The sequence below is a fragment of the Empidonax traillii genome, unplaced genomic scaffold, assembly GCF_003031625.1.
Source record: "Empidonax traillii isolate 1590-97213 ecotype Southwest subspecies unplaced genomic scaffold, ASM303162v1 scaffold201:size1909950, whole genome shotgun sequence".
In the NCBI taxonomy this organism is placed as follows: domain Eukaryota; kingdom Metazoa; phylum Chordata; class Aves; order Passeriformes; family Tyrannidae; genus Empidonax; species Empidonax traillii.
The window spans coordinates 769,541-782,250 of record NW_020955394.1 but is presented as its reverse complement, the minus strand read 5'-3'; the positions used below and the strand labels follow the sequence as shown (position 1 = coordinate 782,250).

Genomic DNA, 12,710 nt, shown 5'->3' with positions numbered 1-12,710 from the left:
CGGGCGCGGGGCGGGCCCATCTCTAGGGAAGCGCTCGGCAGCGCTCCGGCCCCGATCCCTGGGACCTTCCCGCGGTACTGGGGCTCGTTTCTCCGCAGGCCTCGCAGGGCAGCCCCGGTGATCCCGTGCCGGGCTCCCCCGCCCCGCTCGGCGGGAGGCGCGGCGGGGCCGGCCCGGCTGACCCTCAGGTGATGGGGCGGTGCCGCTGTCGGCCCAGGGGCGGCGCGGCGCGGGCGCTCAAAGGCGGCGGGGCGGCCCCTCCCGCCCGCCATGGAGCCTGAGGAGCGCGCCGAGGCGGCGGCCGAGCAGCTGCAGCTGTACCGGCAGGACCCCGGCGGCTGGAGGGGCTGCCGGAGCACGGTGGGTGAGCGGGGCCGCGGCGGGGAGGGGAGGGGAGGGCTGGGGGCCGGCCCGGCCCGGCGGCTGAACGCTTCCCCTCCCGCAGGGCGAGGTCGCGGTGTCCTGGAGACCCTCGACGGAGTTCGCTGGTAACCTGTGAGTACGGCCCGTCCCCGGGGTGAGGGGGATCGTCCCCGCGGTGAGGGACCGGGCAGAGTAGGGGGGAAACGTTTGGTTTCGTTTCGTCCCGCCGCAGGTACAGGGGAGAGGGGATCCTGCCCGCCAGCCCGCGGGATGTCTGGGAATGCATCAAGCCGGTGGCCGGCGGGCTCAGGACCAAATGGGACCAAAACGTGAAGGATTTCGAAGTCATCGAAGCCCTCACCGATGTAAGTTCCTTAAAAACTGTCCTGGTGAGATTAATGCAGCGTGTGTTGAGCAGCTCTGGGATCCGCACAGCCCTTCCTGTCGTGCCTCAGCAGACAGCCAGTGTTACCTGCAGGGAGGGAAAGAGGTCTTAAAAAGTTGTGTTATGTCTCTGTCTGGATCAGCTTGACAATACTGGGATAACAAACCTGTTTTTTTCTTTCATTTTTTTTTCTTTTCCATCAATTTTATATATTCTGTTAACATGTATAAATAATAGCTTTTCTTTCTGAAAGGAGCTGCTGATACATTCTTGCCTAATACTGCATACTTAAGATATGCAAATATATAGCATTAAAGATTCCCACACTATGTTGCTGTTAATGCTGCAAGTCAAGCTAGGCACTATTACCTTTAACAAGCTCTCTGTGTGAGAAGAGGAGGTTTAGACAATATATAGACTTAGCTAAGCAGTGAAGCATTCATGTCACCAGCCTTTAATTCAGGCCCCATCTTTCACCATGGCAGCACGCAATGCTCTGCACTGCACTGCCTTTAGCAGGCCTTGGACCTAATGCTTTACCTCTGTCTCTGTCATTAAAATGGAGATGCTTGGAGCATGACGGATGAACGAGGCTATGTATGAGCAGCAGCTTCTGCTACTGCAGTTCTTTTTTTTTTTTCTAGTTTCTAGTCCTTTTTTTTTTTCTTTAGAGTATTTAAAAGGCATTGGATTTAGATCCCCAAATCTGAAATATATGTGGGTGCTCGGAGGCAGCCAGGTGCAAACACAAGAGGTCTCAGAAATGCTTGTGGAAGTCGTGTGAAATTTGTTTTTCTTGGGGGAACTTTAAAGGCATTTTGTATTCATTATAAACTTGAGGAGTACTGCAACCTCCTGCTTGAAATTCATACACTTGCCAGCAGTTACCAATGTGATAGAATGTCTGTTTTGGGGAGCCTTTTATCACAGAGCCTCCACAGAAGGGGATGGTAGTGTTAATGTTTCTGCAGTGTAAGAAATTGGGTTATCAAGTTGTATCCCATGTATATGACACAAAGGAGTTATCTTTGCTTGCTTCCTGGGAACCAGAAGTGTTTTAACTGTCCTATGACTATAGATGTGCCAGATTTGCATTTCAGCATCCCTTGTGGTATCTGTCCTTGGTCAACCTGGAAGCAAGACATTATCACTATGTTTTTCTCCATTAAACTGTCGTTCATCTATGCAGCATAGTGCCTTTTGACTGTGCTGATTTATATTTTATTAAACAAAGGGTGTAGCAGAACTGTTTGATGTAGCTTAGAAAGCGTAACTGAAAAGTGTACCAAATAGTAGAGGTATTTTTCTGCATACTTCTGAAAGCATCAACTGAATAACTCTATTTTGTGATTTCCAGACTATCTCTGTATGCAGAACCACAACCCCTTCAGCTTTCATGAGGATTATTTCACCAAGAGAATTTGTGGATGTGGTAGTAATGAAGCAGTATGAAGATGGGACAATGCTATCTGCTGGTAAGGCACTGGTGTTCTCAGTGGGTTCATGTTACGTTAGGAGATACCCAGCAGCTACCAGAAACAAATATGAAATAAAAATTAAGTAACTCAGAAGTGGTTGACTTGATCTTGATCAGAAGATAAAATAGTAGTTGTCTCTCTGTGTTGTTGTTCTCAGTATATATAAGTCATCTTAACACTCAGGTAATGATGATACTTGTTGGCTGGTTTCTCCCGTTGCTATGCTTTTGTGATTGAATAAGTATTTAATTTACTATTAATTTCTGGAGTATTTTGTGTGTATTTTTGCTGTTTTAAGAATTTAAAGAACTTTTTAAAAGAAGTTCTATTTAGGCTAAATCCCATTTTAACGTTTTCTGGGCTGCATCTAGGTTTTGATGAAGCCACTGAATAAACGTACCACTCCTATATATGGAAATTATTGTTTTTATGAAAACAAATATAGTCCTGATCTTTAAGGGGCTGCCTCTGTATGGAAGGACATGTCTTTGTTTCTTTCACCCTGTGGTTTAACTGTTCCAAGTCAGTGCTTTTATTCCTTCACTGTTCAGGTGTCCCGTTTGCCCACTGTGTTCAGGAATGCCTTGCCAGGAATTCATATACTTGCTGGAGTGTAACTTTTCAGCAGGGACATATGCATGTGACATGGTTTTATTGAAGGTGTAACCTGAATGACCTTGTGCAACACGGGTTCAGTGAAACTCCCTTGAAGTGTCCTGATGCTTCCTTCAGAGCTCAGTAATAATTGCTTCTAAATTCAACCCTTCTTTGATTTCGCCACTCTGAGGTCAGGGTGGTTCCTTTTAATGGTCTTTCCTGACAGTTTCATGACACAGCCCCACCTTAGGAGGGTTATATTGCCATTCTTTTTAAATATATTTTCATACAATGAGTTTGCTTCCCAGCTTGGTACTTTGAGCACCGAGCACTCTCCCATCTTCTGTAAGAATGACACTTTTCTTCACTGCTTTTTCTTACAGCCACCAACGTGGAACATCCGCTGTGTCTTCCTCGACCAAATTTTGTGAGAGGTTTTAATTACCCCTGTGGCTGTCTCTGTATACCTGTTCCAGGGTAAGAAATGATCTATTTGACTGTTTTGAATTCTAAAGCTCTTCTTATCTATTGTGTGGTGTGTTTATGTGTATGTGGCCACATGTGACCTGTAGCCTTTTGGCAGTGGCATGTTTCTGTCTTCCTAGTAATCATTATGACTGAGTGCCCTTTTCGTGTTCTCATTTTTGGGCAATGAGTTAGTTTCTCTGCATTTCCTAGAGGGAAGTCTTTAATGTTACAGAAACTGTCATCATGGTAGGATTCTCGCTGATCTCTTAAGCAGAGATTCTGCAAAACATACAAATATGGTCTTAATTTTTGGTAATTGAGTATCTAGTTGTTTATTGTAATTTATAATTATTCATAAGCAGAGTCAAGTGGGGCCTACTTAATCTGTAATTTGATAGCTGCATTCACTGAAGTTTACCTGTTTGTTTTTTAAAAAAAGTTCTTAGAAATACCTATTCTAATACATGTAAGAGTCATTGAAAAGTTCTTAATGCTCTTAAACTGCTCGCTGTAAAATCACTTGCATTTTCTTTGCAGGGAACCAGACAGGACTCAGCTCCTCACTTTCTTTCAGACGGATCTTGGTGGCTACCTTCCCCAGACAGTGGTGGATTCCTTTTTTCCATCTAGCATATCTGGATTTTACAGTAACCTGACCAAAGCTGTTAAGACATTAAAAGCATGACAAGACAAGTTGCTGACATCACCAGCTGAGGGCAGGGAAGAAAACTGGCAGCTTGAGGGTAAAAACAGGAAGTTGACCTCAGGACTTTTTAGCTGGCAAAGATGCTTAAGGAAAGTGACATGAAACAATGAACAGAGTAAAATAATTTTTTAAAACAGCATTTTGTACCTGTCTCCATGCAGAACAATGCATTCTTTTCTAATATGAAATTCTTCACTTATAGAAAAATATTCCACCAAAGGCTGGAAGAATCCTGGAGGCAGCACTGGTGGCACATGCTGAATCTGTTCTTGGCCATGCTTTGTCAACGTCTACAAAGTTGCTAAATCCCACTTAGTGCCACAGAGTTAGCCGGGTGTGGGTCAGCTCTGGTCTCTCAAACCTCGTAGATTCCTGTGGAACAGTATTTCTTCCCCCAGAAAACCGGTAGAGCTGCTAAGATGTTTCAGTGGGTCTAAGCTAGGGCATGGTAAAAAGCCAGAACAAGTTGGATTGTTTGGAAGATTCCACTTGTTTGTTCCAGCAGATGTCAGCAGTGATGGTAAATATGCCTTAAGTGCTCTTTTCTAAGTCAGGGTCCAGCAGTGCAAATCAGGTCTGTGGGCTGGCAAATACACACTCTTCCTTTCCCCTCTCTGTACCAAAACCAGTGATTTCCACTGTGTCATTAAACAAACTGAATTGACAGAGTGGCAATAAATAAAGAGGATTAAGCACTTTACTTGCCATTTCTTAAACTGCACCTGAAATGACCCTTTTGAACTGTACTTGAATGTTTTTTGGTCTCCTGTGGGGAAGGATTTTAACGGGTAAATAATCGTTTTGTAGCTATGTCTTGACAGGCCATAAGGACATTGCTTTTCTCCAAGACTGGTTTGCCTCAGCATTATCTTGGGAAATTAGCACCTGATTTTGCATGCAGTATTGTGTCCATCTTTAGGAAATACCTATGGCATTGCTTGCTGCAGGAATGTCAGACATTACTATAGGTTACATATAATTACAAAAAGAAAAATAATTGCTGAATTAGGAATTTAAATGCAGGTTGTGATTTTAATGCAGTAACTCGATTATTTAACAAGGTTAAAATGCTCTGCTTTCTGTCCCTGTATTTTTTTATATTTATTCTAGGGCATGGACTTGCACACAAAGCTTACCATTGTAAATCTTGCCCTATGGAACAGTTTTTCAAGGAAATGGTTTTTAGTCTAGTCTCCTTTATATACAAAGATGTAAAAACTTGCGTGAGTGTGGTGAAATAAATATTTTTTCTGCTACATCTTACTGTTTTCCCTGAATCATCCTTTAAAGTGGTTCTTCATGCACCTGCCTTGCTGTCAAGGAAAAATAAGAGCTACTTAGACTTCCAGTATTTCTCTGAATTTAGGGCAACAAGAGAGGAAAAAGTCTTCCCTACCATCTGCAAAGCCCACTACCTGAGGAAGAGGTATTTTGGTGAGAACACTCACCCTTCACAGATTCTTTGCGCTTGGTTGGTCTTTATTTCCGGTTGCTGCATTCTGTACTCAGGAAGAGTAGCAAATTCACTCTAAATGTACTGAAGTTGTTTGTCATGAATTGCAATATCTTGGCAAGTCTTTCTAGGACTGTCATCAATTTAATTAGCAAAAAGTTCAAGAAGCAGAGCTGAGATCAGTACTTGTTATTTCTGTGAGTAAACCTGTTGCAGATAATGTGGCTTTCTTATTAGCTATTTGTTTTGGGGTTTTTTGATTGCTGTGGGCAACAAAAGGTAGGTGAAGCTCTTTATTGCAATAATTTAAGGATCCCTTTTCTGAGTGCTCAACAACTTCTATCCAGAATGAATTAAGAACCCTTAATTTTCAGCCTTCTGCCCTGCCAATTTGGAGTTGGAAATGTCTTGGGAAAGAGTTTCGTGTAGGTACCAGTTTAAAAATGACCAAAAAGATTCACATTTTTCTCTTATTTTGGTTGCTACCCCATCAATAGAATTTTCCTTTCGAGATAAGAGGTGGTTTTTTGGAAAAGACAACTCGGTTGGTTAAGGTTTTGGAAGCGTGGGGGCAGATGGCTTGTCAAGAATGTTCTTTCAAGGATTAACATGCAGTTGTCTTGTGAGGAAAGGCCAAAGCAAATTAGATGCCTGGATTCAATAATACCTTCTGCTGCCTGTCCTACTTCCCTTTCTCTCAGTTGCTCTTTCTGTGGCATTGTGTTAAGTGCACAGAAAATAGCTTCCGAGCTCCTTAATTTCTTCCTGCTGAAATTAAGTAACCGAAGAAGGGTACAGAAAATTTCCAGCTCTGGGAAGGTGAGCAGCCAAGGACAGTAAGGAGTGCAGCCATCTGGCTTTTAGCTGGTGAGTTACCACTTCCATCCTGCCATTGCTTCTCTCCCTTCAGTGAAGCAGGTCAGAGAAGACCAGCTGGGGACACGGGACCATCTTGCCATAGATACACGGTGCTGCTGGTGGTAGAATTCCATACAGTGCATATAGAAAGCACTGCCACAATGCTGATGGTAGTGGTTTGAAGCATATGTTTGTCTCCTGGTTTACCGTTTCCAGAATAAACAATTCAGTTCAGAAGTACTGGGATTCCCACACACTCTCATTGGTGCTTTCCCTTACAGAATAACAGAGACCTTTAAAAAATAAGTGTGGTTGCAAGGTAAGACTTGGTTCTGAATGGCCTTGTTATTTTCCTGCTGATTTCCTCTGAGATCTCTGGCCAGAGGAAGGTTAGGAAAACCTGCACTATATTACCCCCAGCTTCCTGCCTCACCCGTGAGAACTTCTTCCCACTCTGTGTTTGACTGCTGGAGTTGAGATGGCTCTCTTAACTGCTAGTAGACCGTTACCTTGACAGGTTTTGACTGTCCTTGAGGTTCTGTGTTTTGAATAGAAAAATTAGAATTTTCTAGATATTTGACAAACTGCTGCATGCCCCTTTCTCTGCCTGTTACATATTCCCTCGGGCAGTGTTTAGTTGAAGGCTTGTAGACACATTTCTTCTTCCTGGGAAGGTAAGGAAAGGCAGGGAACAGGCTTTGGAGAGAATCAATGAAAACATAGCACGGGATGTGCTTCTGATATTTTTTAAGTTAATGGCTTAAAACAGGAGCATACTTTAGCTGTCACGTATTTTATTACAACCAGAATATTATTAATAAAGTCATTATTTTATAATTCTACACTTTGACATCTGTTTCTGAACATTGGAATAAGAATCATGCCCATTTTCTGCACATCTTAGACACATCCCAGACAGCTTTCTCTGTACTGGAAGTGATGTCCTTTATACTCTTCATGTGTGCTTTCTGAGTTTCTTGCTGTGCTAGCCAAGTGCCTGCAAGTAATAAAATCCTTTGTTTGATTATTGGCAGTAGTCTAATTCCTCTCTTTACAAAGTTTTGGATGACTTGGTGGTAACAGAGCTCCGATTCTTCCTCTTGATGATGGCTGTGATGGGCCCATCAGGTAATGCCTTGATTACATTCCATGCTTCAAAACGAGTGAGTCCTTGCATGGCCGTTGTGTGCACTTGTAACAGCTCATCACCAGGCTGAACAGGGCTGCTCTGTTCCAGTGCAGTCCCTGGGGAAAGAAAATTAATTCCCTTTAATTCTTTATGTGGAGGAGACTGAAATGGATCTTTGACTTATTAGTGAAATAGCTGGACCACCAGCATGTTTGGTAGAAAACACCTGGTCCCAGCAGGCAATGAATTACTGGCACCAAACAAGATAATGCTGCATTTGCAAAAAATACCACTTCCATAGCTATAAATCAGCAGTCATGAAATCCACAAGTCTGCATCAGCTGGGAACATGTCGTGTATCCATTTAAGTGTGTTTACCTTTAAATATCCTGTTGATGATGATGGGTTTATCTCCCTGAACAGACCCCTTCCCTCCTTCCAGACTGAATCCCAAACCAGCAGGTGTTTTTTCTAGAGTTACAGTGCAAATTGTATCTCCAGTTGCTGGAAAGAAATGGAGAGTTACCAGGTGGGCAGCACATAGTCCAAAAAGCTAAAACATCTGTTACAGAAATGAACTTCTGGTTTGTTTGCAAAGGTATCATAAACGGTGAAATGAAGAGAAAGTGAAAACTTTTAATTTCTCTTTTTGTCATTTTAAGGTCCCCTGGGAAGCTGAGGAAAGAAAGTTGTGTTTGAATTCATGTGAGAATGGAAATATAAGACATTTACTGGAAGGATAAAAATCTGTTCCATGAAAAAAATTTCAGGTAAACATTTGACTTGCTATCAACTACAAAGCTGCTAATGCATATTTGCAGATGGAAATAAAGCTACAGATCTCCAGATCATGCTTTAGGGAAAAAAAAAATAGAAAAATATCTTGAATGTGAAATATTCTGCAAAACTCTGACTTTACTGTGTTTCAGATGTAGCCACCTGCTACATTGAACAATAGCACATTGTTTAAAATGAAATTCTCCTTCACAGAGAACAAGTCTTGTAATAATATTAGAATAAAGAATCACTGTTCACTGAGTTGTCATTATATCTTCAATTAGATGTGTTGCTACAATAACCACCTTTGTATTACATCTACAGAAGTTCATATAGAGAATCATACTAGGTTTTTAGGGAGTTTTTTTTTTTTTTAGAAATCCATTAGTTCTTTCTCTTTTCAAGGGAGTTATTCAAGATGTCTGTTTCAGGAATGTTTTATTAACTGTGCTGTATTTAATTGCGGTTTTCAGATTTGTGCAGCCAGTGCTGCTTTATGAACACCTGGATTTCAGGTGATGAGAAAACACTTGTGTGGGGGCTGCAAGGTAATGCCGATAAACCTACCAGACTCTTGAGAGGCATCACTTGCTACTGAAGATGTACTAGAGTTGATTGAAGCATTGAGATTTGTTTCTCCATCTTTAGGCTTTCTAGTGACAACAACAGCTTGTCTGGGTTGGCGGGCTTGCCGCATGATTGCTGAGGCATCGTTGTGAGTCACACCTTTGAGAGACTTTCCATTAATGGATAGTACTTCATCTCCTTTCTGAATAGTTCCTTCCTGAGATGCCAGTCCATTGGGAAACACTTTGTGAACCTATTGAACAGCCCAGACACCACACATGCACACAGGGGAAGAGGAGGGGGAGAAAAGGTCAAATCACTAAATCATTCAGTTAATACTTTTTACCATGTGAATTTTTCATTCTTTGCCAGGAACAAGTTGTTTCTATCATGCTTCAGAACTGAGGACTGAATAAATTTGTACAGAGAAGTTGTCCTGTGAATATCCCTCCTCAAGCAGCCAGGCATGCAGTTTGGCCCTGGTACCAGATGGCCAAAGCTGTGCAGCCTGTGGTGTGTACCTTGTGTATGCTACTTACTGACCCTCTTTCTGCTCTGTTCATGTGAGGAGGAAGGCATGGAGCTTATCTCTACCCTCCAGACCCCTCACGTATTTATGCAACCATCTCATTCCTCCAGACCACCCTGCTTGGTCTTCTGTAAGCACAAGATGTTGGTTATTCCCTGCTGAGGGCTGTGTGTTTTGCCTTGGCTTTCAGAGCTGTTGGGGATTGGGTGCCCAAGGAAACAGGACACTGCCGCCAGTCACCTGGATAGGCAGATCTGTGCAGAAGGATTCTGTTTTCACCTACTGTGACCATGGTTCTTCCAACCCTATCAGCACAGCTGCCTACTTTGATTATGCCAACAACCAAACACTGGAGCAGAAAACCAGCAAGGTTTATGTTTTTAGATGGAGTAGTTGTTTTGGGAGTATTTTTTAAGAATTATTTTACTTACTGTTACTATTTTGTTTTCTAAATCAATGCCCCCTGCCAGGCTGAATCCAAGCCCAGTATCTTCTTCTTTATGCAAAATTGTAACATGAATATCATCAAATTCCTAGGCAGAGAAAGGAATAAAGTAAAAAACTTCCCGAAATACTTGTCACAATGATTGGAAAATCAGCATGTTTTCTTTTCCTCTATTGTGCATTTTGTAATGAGATTAGTGGCATAAGCATAACATTAAAGTTGCAAAGATTAACCAGATGCATTCACTCCACAGCTTTCTGAAAATCATGCACAAAAAGAAAAAAGCAGGTTTACCTTTAAAGTTGCTTCATCTAATGCTTTGACTTCCTCTATAAGCTTTGCTAACTCCTCAGGGGAAAGCAGAGAGATGACTGACTGCCCTGACACACCGGATGCTTGAGGTGAGCTGTGTTCCTGTCTCTCTTCCTCCTTCTCATTGTCTGCCAAGCTCACAGTGTACTCTCTCAACTCAGAGAGGCTGTCCCATTGTGGCAAGAAAAAAAAAAAGAAACACTGAGTTATGAGACAGCATACCCACAAAAGCAAAAACCCAGTTTGGAGCAGTTGTCTTTTGATTGTATTAGCCTGTAATTGGGGTGGTAATTTCTATAAGTATTATAAATACAGACAAATGTAAATTAATCATGAGCATAACTCAGTAGAATCCATCACATAAAAGTAATCTCTTGGTCCCAGGGAAAAATAGACTTAAATCTCCCTTATCATGGAGATACAAGAAATATTGCTCCTTAAATGGGGGGATGTTTGAAATATGCATGTGCATATATAGTATGAATTAAAAACAAGTGTAACAGTCATATGAGTCATTTAACCTTTGTGGTTTAAAAAGTTCCTAACTTAGTCTGAGCTTTACTATTGTGTGCTACTATCTTAGAACTTTAATCTGTCAGCAGATCAGCACAGATGTTCACCAATGCTGATCTGTAAATCTGAGTTTTAAAGATGGTATCTTACTTTAGCGAAAACCCAGTGTCCAGGTGATTATTGTCACTTGCAGCTGAGATAGAGGTCCCATCCTCCTCCAGAGAGGACTGAGACACTGTGTCTGCAGTTTCCCATGCACTGTTTCCAGGAGAGGCTGGAGACTGAGGAAGGCAAAGCAATGATTTCATTAAAGCAGATGACACTTGGTTACTGATGGAATAGATTTTGCTACACTTCTCATCATGTGGCTTCCTCATCTCACAAGCCTGGCTGGCACTAAGCGGGAAGCTCCGTGACCTTAGGCTGTGTGCTTTTCCTACTGACACAAGATGGGAATTTGCAATGGCTCCTGTTGTTAAGAGACTTGATAAAATTTCAGTGCTGGCATTGCTGCTTTTCTCTGAGCTGGCTGCAATATCCTCCCTGCGAGAGGAAGATCGATCCAGGCTCTTTGTACCCGTGGACACAGGTGGCTGTTGTTGGCTGATGTCACAGCGTTGGAGGAAAGGTTGGTTTGAATGGGCTGGAGCCACCTCTGGCTCTGCTGCAGTGGGAGAGGGATCTTTCTGGGCTGATGGTTTCAGGCTGAACCTTCGGTGTGTTTTTTCAGGTGACTGCGGAGCACTCAAGGATTCAAATGAGCTTATTCTTTGTTTTATTGATGATCCTCCAGGAGACATTCGTGATAAACTGGATTGCTTTGTGCTGGAAACACTGTCATGGATGGGAGTGCTTTGATCTCCCTGTGGTTTTAGATCTGAATTTGCTTTCCTCAATCCTTTCAGACTTTGTCGAAACCAGGTGGGCTTAGGTGCAACAGGAGGACCCTTTTTCACACTGTCGTTTTCCTCTGATTTTAGCCCTTTTGAACCGACTAACTCTGATTCTGATTTCTTCAGAACTGTCTCTGAGCTGCTTCGATTTTGATTCTCTTTCTTTTTGTCAACACCAGGTTGTAAATCTAAGTGGACGCTGTTTTCACTCATGGTGGGGTTAAACAAGCTTTTTATACAGTCAGAAATTTTAACCCAAGGGTCTTCTGTTGTTGTTGTTGTAGTATCAAGACTATAATCTACCCGTGCTTGTCTTTTAAGTACAGGCCTTTGTATTGATGAAAGTGGAGTCCCTGTGTTAAAAAAACATTGATTATAAACAAACCTCCCTCTACTTCTCCACCCTCTATCTCTGCATCATTATTGATTCAATAAATTTCAATTTCATTCAAGCCTCTGATTTTTTTTTAAGTTTCTAAAAAGTTTAAACATTTTAAAAATTGATAACTCTTGATTTACAGGTTCTGAACCCAGACACTGGAATTAACTGAAAAACAAGGCTCTTACACACGTATATACAAGATCCCTTTTTAAAGGATTTGCAAATTCTAAACCTGAAATTCTGGGGTGCTGAAGTCATGATGCAGGCTGTAGCAGTTAAAATAGAAGCTTAAAATTGTGATGTTGTTTGCAGCCTAACGAAAAAGGTGATGTTGCAGTAAATTCTTTTTTAGAATGTTTTTTCTTTTCTAGCTTTGTAAGTATATCCTGCTCTGAAGGGACTCTCCGAAGAATATCTTTGATTAATATTTTTACTTCCTTAAATTTGTGCAGGCATTTCTAGTTGATTTTTTCTGAAAAGTAAAAACTTGATTCTAATGTAGGAAAGTTTATTACATCACAGACTAATTAGGCATTTTAATGTTAGACGCGGTAGAGCTGAATGGCAGCAAACTTTTGTTTGTGCAGTTGCATAGATGCTGTTATCTGCTTCAGTGTAATTTTTTAAGGCATCTTTTTTACTTTTTTTAATGATCTGAACAAGAAGTTGCAGAATTACATAAATAGTTATGTTGTAAGAAAGCTCTTGAGATTGTCTTGTTCCCTTAACACTAAGTTTCCTTGATTCTAACTAGCTCAACAGAAAGCTAACTTATCAGTGGTTTGCACCATTGCAACACAAGAGCCTTGAAACTAGCATAAAAATGTCCTTTAGAAATTATGAAATTAACTTTTA

The 12,710-nt window shown here is 41.7% G+C and overlaps 2 protein-coding genes across 2 annotated transcripts in view; one reads left to right on the top strand and one right to left on the bottom strand.

Annotated features, from left to right (window-relative positions):
- The first annotated feature begins 248 nt into the window (after nt 1-248).
- Nucleotides 249-4,136, top strand: STARD5 (StAR related lipid transfer domain containing 5). The gene is made up of 6 exons (XM_027887035.1): nt 249-360; nt 446-495; nt 596-728; nt 2,106-2,223; nt 3,207-3,300; nt 3,829-4,136. Exons 1-6 carry the CDS (start codon nt 271-273, stop codon nt 3,974-3,976), a joined length of 633 nt encoding a protein of 210 aa, XP_027742836.1. The 5' UTR covers nt 249-270; the 3' UTR covers nt 3,977-4,136.
- A 3,020-nt stretch (nt 4,137-7,156) lies between these two features.
- Nucleotides 7,157-12,710, bottom strand: part of IL16 (interleukin 16) — a 29,604-nt gene continuing 24,050 nt past the window's right edge. The window contains exons 16-21 of the mRNA XM_027887034.1: nt 10,731-11,826; nt 10,050-10,233; nt 9,742-9,843; nt 8,782-9,034; nt 7,816-7,941; nt 7,157-7,553 (exon numbers count right to left, since the gene is read on the bottom strand). Coding sequence (XP_027742835.1) covers nt 7,360-7,553; nt 7,816-7,941; nt 8,782-9,034; nt 9,742-9,843; nt 10,050-10,233; nt 10,731-11,826 — 1,955 coding nt within the window. The 3' untranslated portion in view covers nt 7,157-7,359. The remainder of the gene's footprint in view (nt 7,554-7,815; nt 7,942-8,781; nt 9,035-9,741; nt 9,844-10,049; nt 10,234-10,730; nt 11,827-12,710) is intronic.